The 26,507-nt window shown below is 36.8% G+C and overlaps 2 protein-coding genes across 2 annotated transcripts; both read right to left on the reverse strand.

Annotated features, from left to right (window-relative positions):
- Positions 1–1,275: 1,275 nt before the first annotated feature.
- Positions 1,276–6,095, reverse strand: HELRODRAFT_102694 (hypothetical protein). The gene is made up of 10 exons (XM_009028490.1): positions 5,948–6,095; positions 5,745–5,855; positions 5,554–5,652; positions 5,009–5,109; positions 3,356–3,478; positions 3,212–3,282; positions 2,596–2,733; positions 2,100–2,211; positions 1,740–1,988; positions 1,276–1,704 (listed from the first exon to the last, which is right to left on the reverse strand). The coding sequence occupies exons 1-9, from the start codon at positions 6,081–6,083 to the stop codon at positions 1,833–1,835; spliced, it is 1,047 nt and encodes a 348-aa protein (XP_009026738.1). The 5' UTR covers positions 6,084–6,095; the 3' UTR covers positions 1,276–1,704; positions 1,740–1,832.
- Positions 6,096–18,055: 11,960 nt separating this feature from the next.
- Positions 18,056–24,969, reverse strand: HELRODRAFT_114833 (hypothetical protein; the record flags this gene model as incomplete). Its single annotated transcript, XM_009028491.1, has 9 exons — positions 18,056–18,352; positions 18,422–18,577; positions 18,741–18,944; positions 19,146–19,312; positions 20,118–20,195; positions 20,313–20,424; positions 20,713–20,930; positions 24,350–24,539; positions 24,787–24,969. The coding sequence occupies 9 exons, from the start codon at positions 24,967–24,969 to the stop codon at positions 18,056–18,058; spliced, it is 1,605 nt and encodes a 534-aa protein (XP_009026739.1).
- Positions 24,970–26,507: the final 1,538 nt, after the last annotated feature.

Here is a 26,507-nt window from a genome sequence, read left to right on the forward strand (position 1 = left end):
TCAGTAGTGGTTAGCCCATCCGCTTGCAGTCCGCATGCAAACTTCCAAGCTGTTAACCAATTAGACGGAGCCCCGAACAAGAAATCAACAAATAAAAACAAAGGACCCAATAGTTCAACCAATCACAAGTCAGCTTCAACGTACAAACACAAATTAAAATTTTATGAAACGGGCAGAGATTCAAGCCTAATCGACACCATCTACAACGTCACCTACCATCATAAAAATATTTTCAAAGAAGAAGATGAACATTATGAAGCACTGTACAATTCGGCGCTTTCCACTTCCAGCTCATTTTGTCCTTTCATATCTGTGGCTAATTTCCTTCCACAACTTTTTTTCATACTCGCCGCGACATCACTTTTCACTGTTGGACAATTTTTAATTTGAAATGAATGAATGAATTAGTGATAGAGCTAGAAGAAAGAGGCAGGGGTAGGGATAGGGTCAGCCCATCCCTAACCCTCCCCATATTCTTGTCTCTCTTTCCTTTCACTCCTGCGCTCTGCTCTTTCTGGCTGGTTTGGTGATCCTTCCTCCATCTTAGTCCTGCTTGGATGGCCTACTGAGTTGAAACTCTCCGGTAGCCAAGAGTTGGCCTTCACCCTCCATGTTGAACACCAAACCAGAAAGAGCAGGTCGTAGGAATGAAACGAGGGTTAGGGTGATGCACATTTCATCATATATTAATTAGTTAAATAGACCTTGTTCAATGTTACCGATACCTACCATCAATTAATTAATTAATTAAATAGATAGACCTGGTTCAATGTTACTGATACTTAGGATATATTTTTGTCCGCTCATGTTAAAATGTAGCAAACATGTCTTCGCGGCATATATTTTCCAGTGAATTCATTAATGGCGTTATTTTTTTATTCTTACATTTTGACATATACATAGATCCTAAGCTATCAATTGTATCTATCTATCTATCTATATATGTATGTATGTATGTATGTATGTATGTATGTATGTGTGTGTGTGTGTTTGTGTCTGTCTGTTGCTATGTATGCCTGAATAGTTAATTGTTTTACAATTAAAAGTATTCAGACGACCGTGTACGTTATTTTTTGTTTGAACTTAAATGACTTCATCGGTTGGCACATCACTTGCCTGTTTGTCAGGGTAACTAACGGATTGTAAGACAGACGAATGAATGAGTGAACGAAAGAATGAGTGAATGAACGAATGAATGAGTGAACGAATGAATGAGTGAACGAACGAATGAGTGAGTGAATGATAACGGACAGACAGACGGATAGATAAATAAATGCAATTTTTTTACATTTTTATCGTTAATTCTCAGTGCAACACATCGTTCTGTTGGTGAAAAAATAATTGAATGTACGATGAAGTTAGATAAGTGAAATACTTGATAGAAACATCAAAAAAGCATCCGTAATAATTTAGAGATAGGGAGAGAGAGAGAGAGTAAGGGAAAATAAATGTACTTGTTAAGATCAAAGGCGAATGGAAACGAAGAAGGAGAGAGGAACCTCTCCAACGGACCGAACGAGTTACAAACTGCTCAAAAGAATATTCTCTGCCATTCAATAATGCTCACAATTGTAATATCGTTTATAGGCAAAATAATTCAACAGAAATCATGTTTAAATGTAAATAATATATAAATGCATGTATTTGTGTGTATGTTTGTGTTTGTGCGTGCCTGTACACTCGATGTATAATAAAATATTCAAGTTTTAAGAAGCACTTGCTGTGGCGTATGCGATGAGTTGTTTCGTTCGTTTGTGTTTTTTTAATGAATTGCACTTGTTTGGGTTGTAAATTGAAACCAATTAATTTGAATAAATGAACATGAATTTGCATTAATTTTGCAATACGGACTCTTCCGATTGGCCGAACGTTTTGATGCTGACAGGTGATTGGTTAGTTGAGGTGTTGGTTGTCGTCGTTGCCATGGAAATATACTGGGAGTCTGATGATGCTGACGTCTTCCACAGCGGGGTTAGGCCCAGGTAGGTCTGCCAGATCATCATCATCGTCATCGTCGTCACCATCATCATCATCGTCATCATCGACATCAACAAAAACAACAACGACATTGTCCTCAACATCATAACCATCACCGTCACCTTATTGTTTTCTTGTTTTTGAATTTTGTTCTTGCGAATCTGGTTGATGATATCTTTGAAGGAAGGTCTCAGCGTGGGGTCATCCATCCAGCAATCCAACATCACACCGTACCTGCATCGTACCATCGTCCAATCATCTCACAATTGAACGGAATCTCGCATATTTTACAACCAGCCGGTCTTCAGTTTATATTCATGAATGTTAAATTTTAATCAAACATTCATGTTTACTGCCGGTGACCGATCGAAGAAACTTGCGCCACATCCATCAACCAATCCCACCACAACTTGCGCCACATCCATCAACCAATCCCACCACAACTTGCGCCACATCCATCAACCAATCCCACCACAACTTGCGCCACATCCATCAACCAATCCCACCACATCTTGCGCCACATCCATCAACCAATCCCACCACATCTTGCGCCACATCCATCAACCAATCCCACCACATCTTGCGCCACATCCATCAACCAATCCCAGGAGAACTTACATATCCATGCTAGCGTGCACAGGCCTTTCCATTCTGTAGCCCTGTTTGACGAGGTAAAAAATTTTTTCGATAGACACTCCTGGGTAGGGCGTGCCACCCAGGCTGAAAATCTCCCAGAGCAGCACCCCATACGACCACCTGCCTCATTAAATATTGAATTCATTCTTTAAAACTTAGTAAATTTGCATTTTTTTAAAATTTGTTTGTGTTTAAAAATTTTGAAAATGTGAAAAATGGGAATATCGAGATGAAATGAGAGGGGAAACGCGGGAATGAGTTGAAAATTGGGAATGGAAATTTTCGGAAACGTTGTCATATATGGGAATGCTGGAGGGGATCGGGAATGAGAAAATAATGGGAGGGAATTGGGAAGAAATTTCAATTCCCGCTCACCTCTAAATCACACTCAGTGCATTCATGCACTTAGATGCAATGCATGAGACAGTGCATGCATGCGGTGGGCTGGGATCACTTCGCGTTCAAACTTAGACATTTTAAACTCTGCGCTACATGATCGAATCGGATTAAACTACTCAACTATAAAACCTGACGAAACAAAGCATGTTGACGAAAGTTCGAAATAAAGAAAGTTTAAAATGACAAAAGTTCAACTCACACGTCACTTTTTGGGGTGTACTTCCGGTCGAAGAGGGCCTCTGGGGACATCCACTTGATGGGCAGTCTGCCCTGTACGGCGAAAGATGGGGAGAGTAAACAGGAAATCATTATCATCATTATCATCAAAAACAGCATCACTCACATCTGAAAATTTCTTATAATAATCATTGTTGTGAATGTTTCTTGAAAGTCCAAAGTCACAAATCTTCATGGTGATGCCGTGCCCGACCAGAATGTTGCGCGCTGCTAGGTCTCTATGTATGCACTGTATGTGTTGTTTGTTTGTTTGTTTGTATGTTTGTTTGTTTGTTTGTTTGTTTGTATGTTTGTTTGTTTGTATGTTTGTATGTTTGTTTGTATGTTAGTGTGCGTGTATGAGAGTAAGCAAAAAAATATGCAAGCAAATGATTGGCAAAGAATGTGCACACATGTACATGCTGTCAGCTCATATATACTGAAGTAACATGCGAACAATAACTAAATGGACGAACGAACTAACGAACGAACGAACGAACGAATAAACTAATAAACAATGGAATGAAGAGAAGAGAGGAACGAACGAAGAAGCAAACGAAGGAATGCATAAATCAAAAGTGAGATATGAATTTGATAAGATATTAATGCTGCTCGGCTCAGTTATATAATTAGAAATCATCCTTCTTGCATCTAAGAAAAACATTGAAATGTTATATATTTTCACAACAACAACAACAACAACAACCACAACAACAACTTCACAACAACAACAACTTCACAACAACAACAACAATAATAATTATAATAATAAATTAATAAATAATGCAGATAGCGATGTTTTCTTTAATGATTTAGCATAGAATCACAGAATGAAATCACGTATCCAACATTTACGTGTTGACGAGTAGGAATATATCATGATATATATCTGTTATAAATCATTTCATGTATGTAAGATACAATTGTATGCCTATGTTGTTATGTATCATATATGTATGTATGTATATTTTTAATAAAATTTTAAATAACAAATTCATTGAGAGTTTAGGTTATGTCGAAGAAGGCTGAGATGATGATTGATGGTAATGATGATGATGGTGATGACGATGATGGTGGTGTGATGATGACGATAAAAAGTATCTTATAAATTTTTCTGATAAAATTGTAAAGCGAGAAGGAAAAAGGTAAGTGTGTTGTTCTATAGAAGTGGGTACCTCTATATATTTATGCGTTCATGTCTGGTGGTGGTGGTGGTGGTGGTGATGATGAATTGGATTGGATGTTATGCCTATCTTAACATTGGACGATTGCTTTGCTGATAAGTTTCGAGGTTAAGTAAGAAAGGAACGAATGAACGAACGAACGAACAAATGAATGAATGAATGAATGAAAAAACTAACGAATGAATAAAAGAACTACCGTATGAACGGAAGAAAAAATGAATAAACAAACCCAAGAACAAGAATGTAACAAACGAATAATTAAAATTGAAATAAACACATTGATCGATAACAAACAAACATGCATGCAATGTAACAAAATGAAACCCATTACATGATAAAAAACCAAATAAGCGTAGACATACACATACACACGCTCACACACACACACGCACACGCACAAACATTTTTTCTATAATTTTTCCTCTACATGTTTGAAACGTTTTTCCATCGTGTTATCAGATTTGTTTATTTAAGAATCTTATTAATACGACCATAAAAACTACCTACATTTTTCATTCATTCATTCATTCATTCATTCATTCATTCATTCATTCATTCATTCATTCATTCATTCACTCATTCATTCATTCACTCACCATTTTTGAAGCCAAGTACTGCATTCCCTCTGCAATCTGTTCAGCGAATGTTAGCAGGTCCCCATACGTCAACTCGCGGTCATCCCCATCATCCCCCCCGTCTTCACCCTCATCATCATCCTCATCATTTTCATCTTCTTCGCCATCATTGTCAGGTAGTTTCAATTTTACAAAAACATCATCATCTTCATCGTCGTTATTCGCATTTGCATTTGGAATGCAATAAAAATCGTTATTGATGCTGAGGCCAATCTTGTTAACATTGCATTTCTCTCTCTCACTTTCACCATCATCATCACCATCATTACCACCATCATCATCATCATCTGCATTATCATCATCAGCATCGTCGTTCTCGCGACTATTAGCGTTGAAGTTACTTTTAAATACATCCAACTGCTCTTTAAACTTTTTCTTCTTTGCCTCGTTTTTGTTGCGGTTGTTGTTGTTGGTCGTGATTGTTTGTTGCTGGTGTGGTTGATGTTTTTTTATTAGTAGCTGATGATGTAAATCACGTGGTTGAAGTTGTTGATGGCGTAAGTCACGTGGTTGAAGTGGTTTCTTTGAAAACTTCTTCCTCCTCTTCCTCAAGAAATCTTTCAAGTTGCCATGCGGCGCGTACTCGACCACCACCAGCAGTGGACCTAACCCCGGGGTCATCATTGTTTTCAAACTTGTATTATCGAGCAGCCAATCAAAACGCTCTATAATTAGAAATCGCCAAAAATGCGCTTACTTCTTTCAGTGCAGCAGCCAATGAAATTGATGATGTTTTCGTGCCGACCAATCATCTTCAAGACCTTCAGTTCCTGGACCAAATCTAGTAAATCTTTTTCTGAAGACCCGTCTGAATATGATGAAGAAAATGATGATGCGTATTATGTTCAGTTTAAATTAGTTCAATGTAGAACGTTCAATCTAAGAGGGTTTCAAATGCACCTTTCAATGTTTTGATGGCCACGTTTATCGATTGATTGGTTGATTTGTTGTCCAAATTAGTAAGATATTGATCATTCACCAGCTGACCTTTTAACACAACCCCAAAAGCACCTTCTCCGATTACCTCACCTAACATCAAACTAGAACGAAATATCAAAAAATTATTGGAAAATAAATTAATCATTAGCGTTTTAAATTATTTTAAATAATCGTTATAATAATTTTAATATTATAAAATAATTTCGTAATATTAAAACTTGACGAAACGAAACAAAATAATAAATATTGCAAAAATAATTTCCCTCACTTCTCCCTCCTTATCTCCCAGAAATCATGACCTGATTGGGCGTTACTAAGCAGTAAGGCCCTATCCAGCTCTGACGTGATTGGTTGGTGGTTCAGTACTTATTATTTGTTGCACAATTTCAATTATCAACAACAACATCAACAAAAACAACAGCATCAACAAAAACAACATCATGAACAAAAACAACATCAACAAAAACAACATCAACAAAAACAACATCAACAAAAACAACAGCCTCAACGAAACCAACCTTTGGAGCTCTCGTAAATATGATTCCTCTTCATGGAGACAACATGACTGAGCAAGTTTTGTGGTGGTTTGTTGTTGTTGTTGTTGATGTTGTTGATATTGTTGTTGTTGTTGTAGTTGATGTTGTCAACAAGTTTTCTCATAACGGACATTTTGTTCGTTATGGTGTATGGCGAGTAGCAGTAAAAGATGACTAAGATGACGATGATGACGATCACGGAGATGATGATGATTGTCGTGTAGAGATAACCTGCGGTTGGCTGTTGTTGTTGTTGTTGCTGCTGCTGCATTGTCAGTAGGTCGTCTACATTGTTGCTGCTGTTGTTGTTCTTGTTGGCATTCCCTTACGGGCAAAATTTAAAATATTATTAAAATTTAATTGTCAAACATTTGAAATGACAAACAAACCACCAAATAATTCAACCAACCAGTCAACCAGCCAACTAACAAACCTGACAGACAACCAACCAACCAACCGGCCAACCAACAAACTTGAAGAAACATTAACATGGAAGACTTTATAAGCACTGCCGAAGATGTTGTGAACGCAGCAGTAGTACGTGCCGGCATCCAACTTCGAAACGGACTTCAACACCATCACCTCGCTCGTCTCGTTCATCTTCAACTAGTAACAATATTCATTACTACTTTTATGTTTATCAAATTTAAAGTTTGGTTATCGAAACATTGTTTTAAAACGCGCGCACACATGCATTCGTAAAGTTAAAATGATCTGGCAACCTTTTGAAGAAGAGTTTTGTTGTTGTTGCTGATTACGTTGTTGTTGTTGTTGATGTTGTTGTTGTTGTTGATGTCTTTGTAGTTTATGTTGATGTTTTCCTTAGCAATAGCGACATTGCAATGACTATCTTTGGCCACTTTGAAATAGTTCTTCAACGATTTCCTTGTATTGTTGCACGTTTTGTTTTCAATACTGTCGTCGAGATTATTAATGTTGTTGTTGTTGTTGTTGTTGTTGAAGTTGTTGTTGTCACTACACGGCACGGTGCCATCTTCGCTAACAGCTCTCAACTTCGCCATCAAACTTTTTGAATTTTTGGTTTTGTGCTTGCCTTCACGGTCATCGTCGTCATCATTATCGCTACCACCACCACCATCACCACCACCATCATCATCATCATCGCTATCGTCATCATCATCGTCATTTCTTTGCACAACTTCAACATCATTTGTCCGATGGATCCTGTAGAAATTCAAAGTTGGATAGAAGCTTGCCGACGAATGGTGTTTGCATTGGAGTGTGACGTCATCGTCTTCAAGGGCGTTCACCTGGCTGACGTCACGATCGTTTCCAAAAATTGGGAATGATGATTGGATGGCTGGGAGAAGAAGTGAGTGTGGTGCAATTTAGAGATGGGCGTTAAACATCGTCTACATGGCTACGTGTACAAGAATGTGTGCTGATATTTATAACAAAAGATGAATGGATGAATTGTATGCAGGAATTTGAGGACCTACATGAAACGTGTAGGTGGTAAGTTACATTGAACAGCTCCCCGTCGGTGTAGTGTGCACATTCGTACCTTCCTTCGTCCTGATTGGTCAGCGAGTGAATGTCAAGGTTGTTCTCTGCCCATCTGTATTTCTGATTGGTTGGTTGAGTGGGGATGTTTCTTTTAAATGATATGATGAAAGATGTAACGAACAAACCACAGTCACATTTTAACATCATCAGTGCCATCGTCATCGTCATCACGAACCATGTGATCAGATAGATCCAACGGCTGTTTGTTCTTGTACCAAACGCTAACTACGAAATCACCCCCGTCCTCATCCCCCCCGTCTGATTCCATGGGGCAGAACAGACTGAGCTCGCTGCCGTGGTGCCCAAACACCTCAAAATGATCTGAATTGCATACAATGAATGAAAAATAATTATATCAACAACAACAACAACAACAACAACAACAACAACAACAACAACAACAACAACAACAACGAGGGTCCACATCTTCATCGCAACCGACCATCAAAGACGAGGTTGTATTTCCTGCTGTAAGACAAATGACCTTGATGACCTTGACCTCGTTGAACTTGGCACCTGTACTGGCCCGCGTGTCTCGGCATGAACCTCTCAATTATCAAACTGCCCTTTGAGAATTTTATCTGTTGAGGAAAGTTGACAATAATAGTTTTAATTAATTAATTAATTAATATAATAATTAATCATTATATAAAAATTTTATGAAATGGTCATCAAGGTCATCGGCATCATTTTATTCGTTTTAATTGCTAACATATTTATCTGATCTTTTGATAGGTTGGCCGTCTTTGAACCAGTTTATAATGATTTCATCACCATCATATCCGTCGTCATCATCATTCTTTTCATGACCACCATTTTTGCTCGTACAGTTGATTGCGTATCGAAGCATGTGATATGGCTTTGCTGTTTCTGAAGCTGATGATGTTGATGATGAGGATGATGATGATGATGGTGGGGACGTAAATCATGTTCTTCATAAAAATTTTCTCATTTCAAACTTCGAGATAACAAATTTGTCACACATTAAACAACACCGTCATCATCATCTTCATCACCGTACTAACCATGAACAGTCAACTTGTACGTTTTGTTAAATTGTTGTTCGTTACTTGACGACGATGGTGCCGACGCTGCTGCTGCTGATGTAGTAGCAGCAGTTGTGGTGACACAAACGTACATTCCGACGTCAGATGTTTGCACGGACTTTATTCGCAGATCACCATCTCGCATATGCACCTTTGTATCATCGTCATTATTATTATTAATTATTATTATTAATTATTATTATTAATTATTATAAAAATTATTATTGACAATAAGTTTTAGGTTAAGCTTTCAACGAGCTTTCGGCGAAACAGCAACGTCAGAGCCTGACTCCTTCGAATAAATTGCTTCAAATCTTAATTAACAAGTCCATTGCTTGACGAATGATCGTTACAATGTTGTCCCATTGCGTTATAGAGAACAATTGCTCATGTTATTTTTTTTTCAAACGGTCGTCACCCCACTCTGTGACAGCAAGAAAAACTCGAGAAGAACATCAATCACTCTGGGACCAGTAGAATGAAGTGGAACCGGCGACGAAGGCGGACCTCAAGAGAAAGATCTCTGCTAACCATCAGCACTCGACTCGCAGGCATGCTTGCAATTGCATCAAATCCTAGCCTAATTAACTAATTAGTAGCCATATTATAGTTAGCAAAACTTACGCGATCGTCATCAGCACTCCCCGCGATCAATTCATTATCTCTGTACCATCTGGTTTTGTTTCTGAGCTGGTCATCTTTAACGCACTTCAAGTGAACATCATCGCCAATGTCTACATCCAGCTTGAAGTGATCTTCAAATATTCGTTTCAAAATTATTTATCCGTATTTAATTGATAATTATAAATAACTATTTGCTAATAATATTAATTAAAATAATTGTGATCATTATTTCTTGAAATAATATTCATTTCTGTCTATAAATCGTAATTTATTTACCGAACACTGATAGATCGAAATCGCATTTCTGAACTACAACCATTGGTCGAGAACCTTTGCTGATGTTGTTGTTGTTGATGTTGTTGTTGTTGATGTTGTTGATGTTGTCGTCGTACGTTTGTATCCAGCTGGCTTCATACACCCCTTCATTACCCCTTCTTAGATCATTTATTCTCATCCACTTCTTGCCCTTCACGAATTTCTTAAATAATTTTTAGATTGATTTGTAATAAAATATTAAAATAATTACAACATCATTAACAATCAGGGCTGTTAACGTTGAAGTATCGCAATCACCGATTTCGCGTTGCAACACCTTCGAATCCATTTTGAATATATCGCCCAGACTTTTAGGAGAGAGAAATCGATAATTGATTTTAGTACTACTTAATATATATATATGTACGTACATACATACATACATAGTGGCTGATACGTTTGTATTAGTGGCTATTTCAATGTTCAAAGTTTAGCGCATTTTCTAAGTGGTCAATTCGGGATTTGAAATTAAGTTTTACTGTCTGGACATAAATATTTATTTTAGCTTGCTTCCAATTTGACGATTCAAACAATTAATCGTTCAAGCAGCATGGTAATTTCGTAACCAAACCACACAACAACAACAACAACAACAACAACAACAAACATACAACCTTTCTATCGTTAAGCTTCATCATCGTCTTTCTCGACCTGTTCCACCCTCTCCACTCTAAATGGTATCGTCCATTTTTGTCATCAAATTTTGGCATACAGTTCAGAACAACATGGTGTCCAGCGTCTTCGTAAACATGTGTTAGCTCTAAGTAGTAGTAGTAGTAGTAGTAGTAGTAGTAGTAGCAGCAGCAGTAGCAGTCTCATAGCAGCAACAATTATGTTAATATAGGCCTGAGGCTTGTAGGAAAACTGAGCGGTTCACGCATTTATATCAATTGTATGTTATTTTGTATGTGTAACATTCAACACCTTGATAGAAAATGAATAAAAAGATGAATGAGAGAAAGTACGGAAGGATGGATGTTCGCAGAGATAAAGGAGTGAACAAATGAATAAATGACTGGATAGATGGATGGAACGAAGATCTGAAAGGAATATGTGATGTTAAGATAAGCATATTAAATGTTGCTTTTCATGTTTTATCTATCTGATGAGTGAGTGACATGTTGAAATTAATTTTATGTTTCTTTATATATTCTTTCTTCCTTCTACTTGTGTCTCTCTGTGTGTCTGTGTGTGTTTGTCTGTGTCTGTGTGCGGTTTTATATAAGCTGGAACAAACATAATTATAACAATAATTATAAACTAATACAATATTTATTATTGTTTTTGCAGTAATAATAAAAAATTTATTATCGAAGACACGGTAATAAATATTTTCCGCAAGGAACTCGTCAAAACAATTCAAAGGTGACTGCATTCAGCTTGCGTCAGTCGGCTAACGAACATTAACACAGATCTTAACGTAATGTAAATGCGTGTGCATGTATGTGAGTTCTATGAACACATGCAAACATGCAACCAAATATACAAACAAACAAACAAACAAATAAACAAACCAACCTGGACGCAAATAAGCATACCAACTGATACGCAAACAATCATTCATGCGAACTATCACAAAACATAATGCAAACATGTTCACAAGCAAACTAAAAAAATACAAACATGTTCACAAGCAAGCAAACAAACATGTTGACCAGCAATCAAACAAAAGTATGAACATGCAAGCGAACGAACAAACGAACGAGATAGAAAACGTCTTATTAATGTTCACAGAAATATGAACATCTTCATTGAGGTAGGCGCCATGTTATGGTAGTGCATCTGGGTCTGTGTGTGTGTGTGTCTGTGTGTGCGAGTGTGATCATATTTTGCGATTGTGTTCATTCATTTATTCATTCATTCATTAATGAATTCATTCACTCGTTCGTTCATTCACTCTATGTTTGTTCATTACTTCAATAATTTAATTTCTTAATAGAATTCTCTGTGTGTGTGTTTGTGTGTGTTTGTGTGTGTGTGTTTGTGTGTGTGTGTGTATCCATGCAGTCTCAGTGGTATCAAATATCCAGGCTGGTAATTGTGGCTGGCTGGATAGATGGATGAATGGATGAGTGAATGAATGAATGGATGAATGAATGGATGGATGAATAGATGGATTGATAGATAAGAGAATTAATGAAAGTGCGTAGAAAGGCTTGAACGAATCAACAGAGATTTAGCAGTCAAGTTTATTTTCAGCGTGGATGATTGGTTGTTAAGTGTTTACAGAGTGAATGCACAAATTGAAAACTTCAAATTAGGATTTGAAAAAATGAACAACTCATCCAGGCGAGATGCTCAACTTTGAAAACAGAAAAACAAACAAACAATTGTTCATAAATTTGTCGCCATCTGCTTTTTCTATAAACGAATTGTTGGTGTGAACTGTCAAACACATCAACCAACCAACCAACCAACCAGCCGACCAACCAACCAACCAACCAACCAACCAACCAACCAACCAACCAACCAGCCAGCCGACCAAACAAATATGCAAACGCACACAAACATATTTGAATGTTGTTACACTTAGAAAGTAGAAGATAATCTTATCAATGTTTGTATGTTTATGCAAGTATGTTTGTTTTGTTCTGTGGAGGTATGTTTGTATGTTTGTTTGCATGTACCGCTTGGAAAGATTATTTCATTTGCGTGTTGTATTTGAATTCTGTTGTTCGTGCGTTGCGTTGTTGTTGGTTTGATGGAGATGTTGTTGTAGAGAGGACGAGGATGAAGATGATGATGACGAAAATAATGACGAAGATGATAAAGACGATATCATATAGAAATAAAGTTAATTAAATTCTTAATAAATCCATTACTAACAACGGGCCCAACACTCTTCTAACAACTTCATTTCTCTCTCTCTCTCTCTCTCTCTTTCTCTCTCTCTCTCTCTCTTTCTCTCTTTCTCTATTTCATGTTGGTTCAAATTCATTCATTCATTTATTCGTCCATTTAAACTGAATGACAATCAGTCTCTCCCTTCCACTGCTACCATCCTTTCTTCATTTTTTTTCATTGACGCATTTGCAACAGGAGAACCTTTCCTATTAAAACACAGGCAAACACAAACACACGCACACATACAAACACATACACACTCACGCACACACATACACACACATATACACACAGAGACACACAGAGAAACCCGAAAACACAAACAACTTGCTTAGTTAGACAAATGAACTTGGAACTAAATGGTAACAGGAGGTTTATATCAAACTGGATTTGTGGATAAGATGAGAAATGAATGAATAAGTGAATGAATGAACGAATAAATGAATGAACAAGAGGGTGAATGAATGAATGAATCAACAAAGGATTGATTGATTGATGGATGGATGGGTGGATAGATGGATAATTGAATGAATAAATATCCAGTGTGTATGTGAATATTGAACATAACTTTTTGAAATATTTGGCTAAAGCGTTAACGTGAATGTAACGAACCATTTCCGGTAGAAAGAGATGCAATCATTATCAGGAACACCACCAACATCATAATCCTCATCTTTTTCTTCAAGAAACTTTTTCAACACTATTGATTATCCGATTCAATTATCGAGAATTCGGTCGAATATTTCTTTGGAACATTGCTACTGAGTTCTCAGATTAGTGTCTGTAGTTTTAGCGGTATTAGTTGTACTAAGCACTTATCAATATAGTTCTTCAGATATTTCAACAAAATAAATTTCATAGTATTAACGTTTATTCAGGTTCAAGTGTTTGAATGAATTTTTGTTGTTCACTGTTGTTGTTGATGTTGTTTTTGTTGTTTTTATTGTTAAAATTTCATTAAAATCGCTTCTTGCTTTCTTGCATCGGTCGGATCCAACCTCTGTTTACATAGCAAATTCATCATTTCGGAGCCATTAATATATACAGGCGTGCCTGCATATGTATCAAGGAATGGATACATGCACACATACATACATACATACATACATACATACATACATACATACATACATACATACATACATACATACATACATACATACATACATACATACATACATACATACATACATACATACATACATACATACATACATACATACATACATACATACATACATACATACATACATACATACATACATACATACATACATACATACATACATACATACATACATACATACATACATACATACATACATACATACATACATACAGACAGACACACAAATGCATATATGACGTTGATAAACATTTCGGTCATAAAATATTAATAAAATTGCCACAATAATGTTTTGATAATGTTATTAATAATAATAATAAATAATAATAATAAATGATAAATAATAAAAGAATAATATTATTAACAATGTTAATAATAACAACAACAACAAAATCACCTGGTTTCTTAATCTTAAGATGAAATTCAAGATGAACAACCATCTTGGTTGATGTGGAAAGGAAAAGTCATACATACATACATACATATTAATACATACATACATACATACATACATACATACATTCATACATACATACATACATACATACATACATACATACATACATACATACATACATACATACATACATACATACATACATACATACATACATACATACATACATACATACATAAATATATACATACACACACATATATATATATACACACACTTCATTCATCATATATATCTGTATACAAAAGTACACACACAAACACAGACAAACATACAGACAAACACACATTTATAAACAGTTGTCTGTTTAGGATTTCAACATAAACACTATAAATCTACCGTGTGTTAATTGTCGTTTAATTTAGATTGGGTAAAATGTTGGCGATGATGATGGTGCTGTTGTTGTTCAATAAGAAATTAATTGAACAGGCGTTCGTAAACTATTTTTCAAAATTTCATTAATAATTGAACCAGTTCACGTGCGCTCACCTCATTCTCATCTCTCCCATAACCATTTTTAAACTCGTTAATTTATGCTAATTAATTATGCTAATGGGTCATCGATTTTTAGTTTTGTTTAACGAGTTTGACTTTTACGGTTCAAGTCGTTGGGACATCTTGTGTGTTGTTGCATCGTGACTCCTAGCTTCGAAAGCAAGTCTATTACGCTTGAGAGATTGATAAATGCAGAGAAAGAAAAAAGAAAGAGAGAGAGAAAGAGAGAGAGAGAGAGAATTTTTTTAATTGAAAATACTTGAACACACATACGTAGATTGTTTAAAGTTTTAATGTACAATTCTTTTTATTATTCCATCAAGCAATCATGCCCAACCGAAGAATTCATAATTTAATATTAAAAAATATTACAGACATCATCGCAAACAGCACAAAATTTGAAAAAATGTAATGAAAAAATACTAATACAAATTTATGATAAGAATTAAAACATAAGTTGTGACGAAAAAATCAATATATTATAATCACACCACAATGTAAAACCATGCAAAGTAGCATCACTAAGTGTACTCGTTCGTATGCATGTTTGCTGGTTTTCAACTACGTCTGTATGTATCAACTATTGTATGCAAATGCTTGTACATGTCCCTACTTCTAATTGTAGGTTTGTATTATAATTTGTATTCGTATTTGTGTGTGTATTATTTGTATTGAATGTTTTTGAGGTATTTTTTTACATTTGTTGCACACGTGTATACCCAATACACACACACACTTATATATATATATACATATATATATATACATGTATATAATATATAAATATAATATAATAGATACCTAATAACTATAACTCTATTATTATTATCATTATTAATATTAATTCACTCATTGAAAGAGAGCAACATGTACATTGCTTCCCACCAACCCATCTTTCAAGATATCCAAAAGTTCGATGCTGGATGTTAAACATACTATGAACAGAGCTCTCTCCTAGGTCGGCTTGTGTTCCGTGCGTATTTATAATGTGTGCGTGTATTCGTGTGTGTGTGTGTGTGTGTGTGTTTATACGCGTCATAAATCAAGTGACGTCATTTCCTCTTCCAATTATTATTATTATTATTATTATTATTATTATTATTATTATTATTATTATTATTATGTTGCTGGGACGTTCTACATTTGGTTACGAAACACTAACAAGTTAACAGACACGGACGAAAATAAAAATTCATTGATGTAGAAATTTGAAAAAATTGGTTTAGAAGGAGACTCAAACGATGAAATATAGAAGGTTGAAACAAAGGAGACGGGACTCTGCCATTTTCTTTAGTGCTGCAACAGCAGCAGCAACAACAACAACATCGTTTCCATGGTTACTAAATGATCACAACAACAACAACAACACGCACAATAATAACACCGGTAAGCAATAAAATAGAATAGAATAGAATATGGAGAATTGCAGTGGAAGCATCCACTGGCTTTCAACTTCGGCATTTTAATTCGCATACGTCTCCATCCTACAATCATTAATCAAACTTTAAAAATCAAAAGAATCATCATCATTATCATAGATGACGTCATCACCATCATATATCACCATAAATAATCAATATTTTCGTCTACATAATCATCATCATCTTTATAACCATTTTCCTAACCAAACAGACGATGAATGTGCGTGTGTGTTTGTGTGCGTGTGTGTTTGTGTGCGTGTGTGTAATGATGATGAGGACGACGATGATGATGGTAATGATGATGATGATGATGATGAAAAAAGGACCAAACAAAAAAAACGAAGAGGTACAACTGGATAATTTCAAGAAAATCTTCGAAAGGTTTTGAAAGGAACGAGTAAATGAAAGAACGCATTAGGTTCAAATTGGCAAAATTTGTACATATAAATAATTATCATCATATATATATATATATATATATATATATATATATATATTTCTATACAAATGTATGACAAATGTATATGATTACAAAATATTCACGAATACGATGACGAACTTCGTAAGGTTGGTACGATGATATTGAGTAACGACTAATCGATCGATCAACCGATCAACCGATTGAATGTGAGATCCGATTCTATGTACCGACGTGCCTTGAACGAATATTTAAAACAACTTAAATAGAATTCGATAATATTACATTTGTATAAAATATAACGGCAATAAAAAATATATCGGTAGTTTAATTAATTAATTAATTTATTTATTTATTATAAATATATCTAGTAGATCATTTGCTTTTGCCGACACAGCAGCTAGAAAATAAAGACGTGGTGTTGCTTTGTTGTTGATGTTTTGTTGTTGGTGCTGCTGCGTGTTGTTTTTGGTGAGTTGTTTTGTTGTGTTGTTGGGGAGGCAAATTTTGTTGATGTTGTTGATTCTGTTGATGGTGGTCTGAAGCAGTTATTTGTTGTTGGGCTTGGTGTTGTTGTGGTACACATTTTAAAACGTCTGATTGTTTTTGAGACTTTCGCTGATGTAGCTGCGTTTGTTGCTGCTGCTGCTGATTGTCTGAAGTTGAATTGTCTTGCCTTTCGGGCGTGTTTCGCTTTTGCTTTTGTAACTGTGAGACGTTCTTGCTGTTATTGACACTTGGAAAATCCTTCCAATTTGAGAAATAAATACATTTAATAATTTTAGATACTCTCAATACCATCATTTCATCATTTCTGTCATCACCATCATCAAAATTGAAACATTTCACCGAAGCAGTACATACCACACGACACACCACACAACACCACAACACACCACACCACAGGGCAACTTAACTCACAGCTTTTACAGAAACTGTAGTTCTGGCAGCCGTTGTGGTTGAAGTAGACGATGAGGACGATGGCGACGATAGTAGCGAGGCCGACGGTGGCAGCAGAGATGACGTAGATGATGACATCATAACGGCCATGGGCAGTGTGTCAGTTTTAAGAGCGTGTATCCACATGCTGTGGTTTTTTTGGAGGTTATGCGTCAGAGGTGACCACACGCTGGGTGTCGCTGGCACGGCTGTTTGTTTGGTTGTTTAGTTGGTTGTGTGTCAGCTTTTTATTATAAATGATATTATTATTAACTACAGTGTTTAATATTTTTCTGTTGTTTTTATGATGTCATTCAAAATTTATCTCGCAAGAAAGTGGAAATTGAAGGACAACAAACTTTTGTCGGCTTCCTCCTGAACTTTGCCCTCACCCACATTCTTGCTCTCCTCCTCCGCCTCTTCCTCATTCTCACTCTCCCTTTTCTTCATTTCTTTTTTAACCTTCCAGAAACCCGGAAGTAGATGAGCATTATATAGCGCGTAACAGAGCGGCGAGACGAGGTGGTTGATGAAGGAATCTTGTAGTTTGGCGAGTTGTGGGTGGTTCCTGTCCATGTAGGGTGAGATGGGCAGTCCCATGCTCTTCTCTTCGTCGCCCTGGTGTGATGATGATCATCATTATTATAAAAGTGATGATGGTGATGCTGACGTCATCATAGTGACCACCTGTTCGAAAAACTCTTGATGGATCCTGTCTGTCCACTGGAGGTGCAGCTCGAGGGACTTGCACGGCCCGTTGATGTCGGCCATCTTCATCATCATGTTCCCGACCAACAGCCTGTCACCTTCCAACGTCCAGTTCAAACCGGAAGACTCGTTCACCTGGATACAGGAATGAATGATTGAAGGAAATAATTAGTTGAATGAATGAATTAATAAATTAAAGATGAAAAAATAAATAAACAAATAATAAATAAAAGAAAGAAAACATGACTGAAGAAATAGAAGCATGAAATAAGCGTAGAAAGAAAACAATTAGGTGGACCTTAGCATTGAACTCCGCGACAATCTCGAAATGATATTTGAGGTCCGTAGCGAGGATGGCTTCGATGACCAGGAAGCGAAATCTTTTCATTTCCGCCGAGTCCAAGTGGCACGTCCAATCGTACTTCCGATCGGACCGGAAGAGGTTCCAGGCGGAAGCGGCGTGATGATTTTCAAGAACGGACCTATCGTTATACAGCACTGCCTGCAATTCAATATTAAACCATACACCCCAAATGAATAATTATGTTAAATAATCAATAATTAACAAATCGGCAGCGTATTATCGTAACGATCGAGTTGCTCGGCACCGCCGTTACATCGGCTGCATCCAAATGCATCATGCGAAGAAATGCCGGCCAACACGCACGCGCGCTTAAGAGAGGACTGCAAAACAAAAGCTGACCAGAGGATGTTGAGTGGCCACGAGAAAGGCGTTGGTTCGACCGGGGTGGTCGAAGTCGTGCATGGAGGCTGCCGTCAGTAGGGAGAGCAGTTCAAGTGGTGTGAAGTGGCTTCCAATGATGCCCACGTGCAGAGGCGTTTCGTCGCTGGCCGCTGCAGCTGCTGTCGCTGTGATCAATAGGAAAGATAATGATGGCCATGATGATGATGATGATGATAGTGATTAAGATGGCGACGACGAAGGCATGTTGCTACCTACATTTCATGAATATTAATCAGCCACGTGAGCAACTCATTAATATTAATGACAGGTGCGGATCATGAATAATAATGGAGATGCATTGAGAAGGCATGCAAATATACAATGGTTAGGATCTTACGTACATCGTGCCTATCGTCTGTCTGTCTGTCTGTCAGTCTGTCTGTCTGTGTCTGTGCGCGCGTGTTTGTCTGTCTGGCTGTTTATGGGGAAATAAATACAGGAATGGATGAATGAATGTATAGGTAAATAAATGGATGAGCGCATGGATGAATGAATTAGTAAATGAATGAATGAATGCATGGATGAAAAAATGGATGAATTGTTGATAAATTAACCACCATCAACCAGAACAACTCCTTAAATCGACATCAGTTGGATGGGATGGAAACAAAAAAATGCGATGAAATGCTTGAATGAATGAAAACGTATGAAAATAAAAATTAAAAATGACAGAGCAAAGAGTTTGTTCTTTGGGTTAGACGACCGAAGAAATGAATGAACTAAAGAAAAGATAATAAAATATGGACCATCATTAAACTTCCGAACCTTCTGCAGCTTCCTTGTTGCTCTCTTCATTTGTAACATCAGCGTTGATGTTGTTGTGGTTGTTGATGTTGATGTTGTTGTGGTTGTTGATGTTGTTGTTGTGGTTGTTGTTGATGTTGTTGTTGCTGTTGATGTTGTTGATGATGTTGTTGTTGTTGTCGGCACTCTTCAAACCTGGAACCATTTGAGTGAGCATGTAGTAGACTCCATGAAGGACATCCGATGCGTGAATTCTGTTGTGGTCTGTTGGTCATTTATTCGTTCATTCATTCATTTATACATTCATTCATTCATTCATTCATTCATTCATTCATTCATTCCTTTATGCAACTGTTCGAGCACATACGCCCGCATACGCACATGTTTTATCTTGGTATCCACATTCGAGTGCGTGAAAAAAGTTCATGAACTCTTTGATGGGGATTTTGAAGGTATCAAAGAGACCAGTTGCGTCGAAAACTTTGTAGGCCATCTGATAAAAAACAAAAAGTTGGTGAATGGTGAGATTATTTGCATGTTCAATAGATGGTTGTTGAAATTAGTTGTATGTTCAATAGATGCAAGTTCTTCGTTTGTCGATCGAAATTTCATTTTAAATTCGATTTGACTTTGTAAGATTCGCAAGTTAACGTTTCATTTGGTACATTTTATTTAATCTTACATCCTATTCATCATCAAGTCACCACCACCACCATCAAATCCCATCACACCACCATCATCAAATCACACCACCACACAGGCAGCCCCCAAAAACATCCACCATCGTGAGTATTGTATCCTGAAACATATCGGAGAGTTGAAAGATGGGATAGTCCCAGATGTTGATGAGACTCAGCTGAGTCAGCGGGCAGGATGTTGATTCGTCAATGATTGCACACACGTCATCATCAGACAAGTCGTACGCTGATTGGTCGACGGTCGCGATTACGTCATCATCATCGTAAATTTTGTTGTTGTTGTTGATGTTATCTGCTGTTGCTACTGCTGCTGTGGCAGACGTCACATCAGCCGATGCCAGCTGCATTGAAAGTAACAACACATCAATCTTAATGTTATTGCTGCAAGATGGAATGGTGCGGCTTCAACAGCTTTTTCTTTTAATCAAATGAGAAGAAAATTTTTTTTTAAATTTACTGATGTTTGTGTACGTGTGTTTGTATGTATGCTTGTGGTTGTATTTATGGTTATATGTATGTGTGACTGTATGTATGGTTTTATATATGTGTGGTTGTGGTTGTATGTATGGTTGTGGTTGTACGTATGGTTGTGGTTGTATGTTTGTGTGATTGTATGGTTGTGTGGTTGTATGTTTGTGTGATTGTATGCTTGTATGTAATTGTGTTGGAATGAATGAATGCCTGCTTATAGTTTGTAAATGCAAGCATGGAGCACTACACGTGATATTGAATACACGTATAAATGAATGCATAGAAACTCGACTCCTTTTTCAATCTACATACTAATATACAACTTTGAGGTAACAAAAAACATTCGGAGAACATACAACATATATATGTTCAAACATACATACACTCATACAAACATACATACATACATACATACATACATACATACATACATACATACATACATACATACATACATACATGCATACATACATACATACATACATACATACATACATACATACATACATACATACATACATACATATGCGGCTGCTTTTTTCTAGCAATCAACTCTTTAATAGAATTTCTCAAAGCTAAAGTTGTGGAAGCATGCGTGGATGGTACTGAATTCATTTTGCGTCGTGATTCCAAACACTAACCCTCACGCTTCAAGCTGCCTACCTGCCTCGTCTCATTTATTTTCGCAGGACCTCTCCGGGCCATGAAAGGTTAATTTTACAAAAGTTTGACCTTTGTCCCCGCAGTGGTTCCGACAACAAGACCCATCTGTTTTTAAAAAAACTTGTTAATAGAATTATCTTAATATCAGGAAACCTTTTAGACAAAAACTACATCAAAAAATGTATATAGGTTCTGCTTCAAAAATTTAATTCCATCTGCATACTTGATGGGGCCTTAAGTGGCCTTTCTGTGCGTGACCCAATAACATAGAGCCCAGCAGAACCTGACAATGATTATAACCTCACCAATGGCTAGTTTATCAACAAAGGGTCTTGCATAAATTCGTTCATACATACATATGTACATATATACATGCATGCACCATCGCATACATACACATATACAATTATTCATAAAGATCACTGCGTTTTTGGCATTATTCAACTTGTAATTGAGTTTTTCAATTTTTCTGACGAGAAAAGTATTTATGATAGTCTAAACCCAAAATACACATTACATACATGCATACATACAAACAAACATACATACATACATACATACATACAAACAAACAAACAAAAATACATACACACATATATATATACTTTCATACATATATAAGTTCATGCATGCATACATAAGAAGACTACAAACAGCAGACAGACAACCAGGCATACAAACATACATACAATCAAACACGTACATGAAGAGGAACCCATTTTGAATGATGCTGCCCTGAGGAACTCTTGCAGAGATGAAAAGTAATGACAAAAATGTGGAAATGAAAAAAAATAAATCTCATTTTTAATGTTGCATTTTTTCAATCAATCTATCAGAACGTCTGTCCGTCAATGTACCTGTCTGTATGTGCACGTGTTTGTCTGTGTGCATGTATCAGTCTGTCTGTGTGCATGTATCAGTCTGACTGTGTTTATGTATCAGTCTGTCTGTGTATCAACTTGGTATCTATTTTGACATCAGTTGGTGAACATCATATGCAACCCGTACGAAGGGTACAATATTTTCCGAATTTATAAGCAAACATGCTTCTTTCAGTTCCTAAGCACATGCTGGTTGTCTGTTTGGCGTGCAGACTTCCATCGGAGAAGGCTGGCTATTTATAGAACGTTCAAAACTCAGAGAGACCCATTGAAGAAAAAGAAAACAAACAAACGAACGAACGAACGATTCTCTTTAATTAATGACCTGCAGACTGGCAAACAGCAGCAGGAGAAGGAGGAGGCACTGCAACTTTTGCCTGCATGCATACGAATGTATCAATATCTAGGAAATGTACAAACTCATGGGTAGTTAATAAAACAAACATACTAACATATATACAATGTATAAATAAACAAACATACAAACAAACATACAAACAAACATACAAACAAACATACGTACAAACAGATCATAGGAGCCGGCGGAATGAGCAGTTTGATGTGAAATCATGGAAGTTTTTTAACAGTTCAAACGCATTGAAACTCCCGTTTAAAATTCATAAGGGAAACCAATAAACATAAATGTACATTGGCTCAATCAAACAAACATTAATACAAGCATACATAATATTACGCAAACAAACATCAACACAAACATACAGAAAGATACACATTGACAGAAAAATATGCATCAAATCATCAAAGTACAATTAACTAACTGAGGCAACATAAAGAATTGAAAAATTCTTATAAACCATAAGAAACATATATTAGGTATTAATCATCTTCAGTAGATATGCTGCATATACAATAAAATACATATGCATAATACATACATAATTACACACATACATACATACTTACATACATACCTATTTTTATGTTTACATATAGATTGATTAACATAGTCTGGGAAAAAATGTAGAGAATAGAAGATGATGGATAATTTATAAGTTATAAAATGATATATTTTCTTCATAGATGAATGTTCGTTGATGGGCCGCCTTATTAATTTATGTTTGTTTGTTTGTTTTTTCGTTTGTTCGTTCGTTTGTTTTTATGTGTTTTTGCATGTTTGTAAGTTTGTGGAATGAATGAACATGTTAGAAAACAGAAGAAACCTCATTCCTGGTTGTTGTTGCTGTCGTTGTTTGGCTGTTTGGCGGACAAATAGTGACGAGTAGTGATTTTGTTGTTGGTTGTTGTGAAGATTCACCGTCAACATCGTCAACAATGACTTCAACCACACTCCTGTGCTCTTCCTCATCGTTCATGTTCTGCTGCTGGTCCTCTTCTACGATTGTAGCGGCTGTCGTCTTCGATCCTGCAGAACTTTTAGGCCGTTTTTGATCCTTGCCGCCATCTTTACTTTTACCGCCGTCTCTTTTTTTGCCGCCATCTTTTTTAATTTCGCCATCTTTGTTTCCGACGCCATCTTGTTTTTTGTTGTAGGTCGTGAGGAAGGATCGCGTGGAGCTCGGCATGGCGAAGACGCTCATTGACCGAGGCTTGAAAAATAACGGCGACAATGAGGGGCTGCCCTTCTCAACGATGTTGTTGTTGTTGTTGTTGTCGTTGCTGTTGTCTTGTTCGGTCTTCTCGACTTCTTGATCACTTTCCTCGTCGATCCCCTGCTTAGCAACACTGAGCCGCGTTGAAGTGTTGTTGTGGTTGTTGTGGTTGGCCGACAGCTGCTGTTTGAAGGTGTTGCTAGAATAGTTGCGCATCCTGATGACATCGGGCAGCATGGTGGGCATGCCGGTGGCCGAGGTGGTCGTCGTCCACGCACTCGTTGACAGCCGCCGCAGCAGACCCATCGGCAGACTGTGACGCACCTGCAGAAGAAACCCGAGCGACCTCATTCAACAATTTTAAACGTCACATTCAATTAACGAATCAGATAAACAAGAAATGAACGCATCAAAAATAAACGAGAACATCAAAAATTAAACGAACGAACGAACGAGCAAACAAACGAACGAACAAACGAACGAATGAACGAACGTTCGGCATGATGGAAACTTTCTCGCCGGTGAAAGGAATTTCATCATCTTCCTCCTCGCTCCTTCCTTCCCCCGCAACGACGGCAGTACCCCCGCTCGAACTTTCGCTCATCTTCTTCATCTGGATCTCCGGTGACTTTTTGAGAAGATTTTTGATGGTTTTTAGGCCGTTAGCGATGTGCTGCGGCAGATTCGGATCGACCAACATGTCGGTAATGAGTCCCATCGCTTCGCCGATCGCTGCAGACTCGTAACTCGCCATGACCACCTGATAGGGGATCGAACATTTCTTTATTTCATTTTCGTTTCATACAAACACACTACCATGCAATCACATCTGCCTGCGTACATTCAAACAAACAAACATACATTCAAATACACATACAAACAAACAAACGAATATACAAACAGACAGATCGTAAAACAGAAGTATTAATACACAATTTTTATTTCCCTGTTGTTTTATATCTGTCAAGAAAAAATTATATGAACAAAATCCTGTCATTAAGTTGTTTTGGTTTCATGGTTTATTTATCTGTTGCGATGTTTGTTTTTTGTGTTGTTTATTGTTGTTGTTGTTAAGTATGTATTATGATGAAAGCCTCTATGCGTTTGCTCGTTATTTCATTATTAAAAAATTAAACAATTAATTAAACAATTAATTAAGTAATTCATTCATTCATTCATTCATTCGACCATTCATAGTACAACACTTACTTTCCATCTATCCTCACACATGTACTCATTTTTTATCTTTCTCTCTCCCTCTCTCTCTCTCTCTCTTTCTCTCTTTACTGGATAATCTCGATATATTTTAAAAATTTTACTAAGTTCAGCCCTGTAACATTTGTTTTCCATGACATTCGTATTGCTAAGCAACATTTCCTTTCGTTTCGTCTCGTTTCGCCACGCACGCACGCACGCACGCACGTACGATTGTTTTTCACTTACTTGACAGTATGTTTCTAAAAAAAAACAAATTTTAAATGTGACAAAAAATTGTAATAGCAGAAGAAATGAGAGGGAGCTGATTTTATCCTAATTGTGTGCGTGCCTGCAATCCATCCTTCTGCAAATCAGCATCTTCTGAAGGCTTGAAGAACTTCTCCGTCAACTTTCTCTCTCTCTCCCTCCCTCTCTTTTTCTTTTTTTTTCTCTCTCTCTCTCTCTCACTCTTTCTTCCTTCGTTTTTTCTCCTATAAATAACAACAATAATACTGATTAAACTGGCGGAAGTATGGGGAAAACAACACGAGAATGTGCTGCCGCTCGTGCTATATGGCTTTGTTTTGACTGATCAATTAAATCAGACCACGTCTTCAGAATGGTTTTGCTCTGGAAAAATGATGATGATGACGTTGTGATGATGATGATGACGTTTCATGTTATGGTTTCCCCAAAGAATACACCAGCATGCATGTGTTCGATTACGAAAAGTTCGTGAGTTTGTATGTACATCGCTATCATCATCATCATCATCATTACAATCATCATCATCATCATTACAATCATCATCATCATCATTACAATCATCATCATCATCAGTATCATCATCTTCGAAATCATCATCATCACCACCGCCAAGCAATCTTAATCGTCATCATAACTAGCGCAGCAATTTAATTCACCGCGTCGCCAATTAAGTAACTTCTTTTCCTTCAATTTTTAATTTTTGAGATTTCTGGCAACGTCATCATCATCATCACCATTGTCATCATCATCACCATCATCATCATCACCATCATCACCGTCGTCATCATCATAGCAATTTCAAAATTAGGCATTATTATCAGCAAAATA

The sequence above is a fragment of the Helobdella robusta genome (assembly GCF_000326865.2).
Source record: "Helobdella robusta unplaced genomic scaffold HELROscaffold_56, whole genome shotgun sequence".
Classification (NCBI taxonomy): Eukaryota; Metazoa; Annelida; class Clitellata; order Rhynchobdellida; family Glossiphoniidae; genus Helobdella; species Helobdella robusta.

What these genes read in the sequence shown, in the direction of transcription:
- HELRODRAFT_102694 (XM_009028490.1), bottom strand. Translation starts at nt 6,083, where the DNA reads ATGTTAGGTGAGGTAATCGGAGAAGGTGCTTTTGGGGTTGTGTTAAAA. An exon ending in TGGCTGCTGCACTGAAAGAA is followed by an intron (nt 5,653 to 5,744) that starts GTAAGCGCATTT and finishes CCCCGGGGTTAG; the next exon opens with GTCCACTGCTGGTGGTGGTC. An exon ending in AGTACTTGGCTTCAAAAATG is followed by an intron (nt 3,479 to 5,008) that starts GTGAGTGAATGA and finishes CAACACATACAG; the next exon opens with TGCATACATAGAGACCTAGC.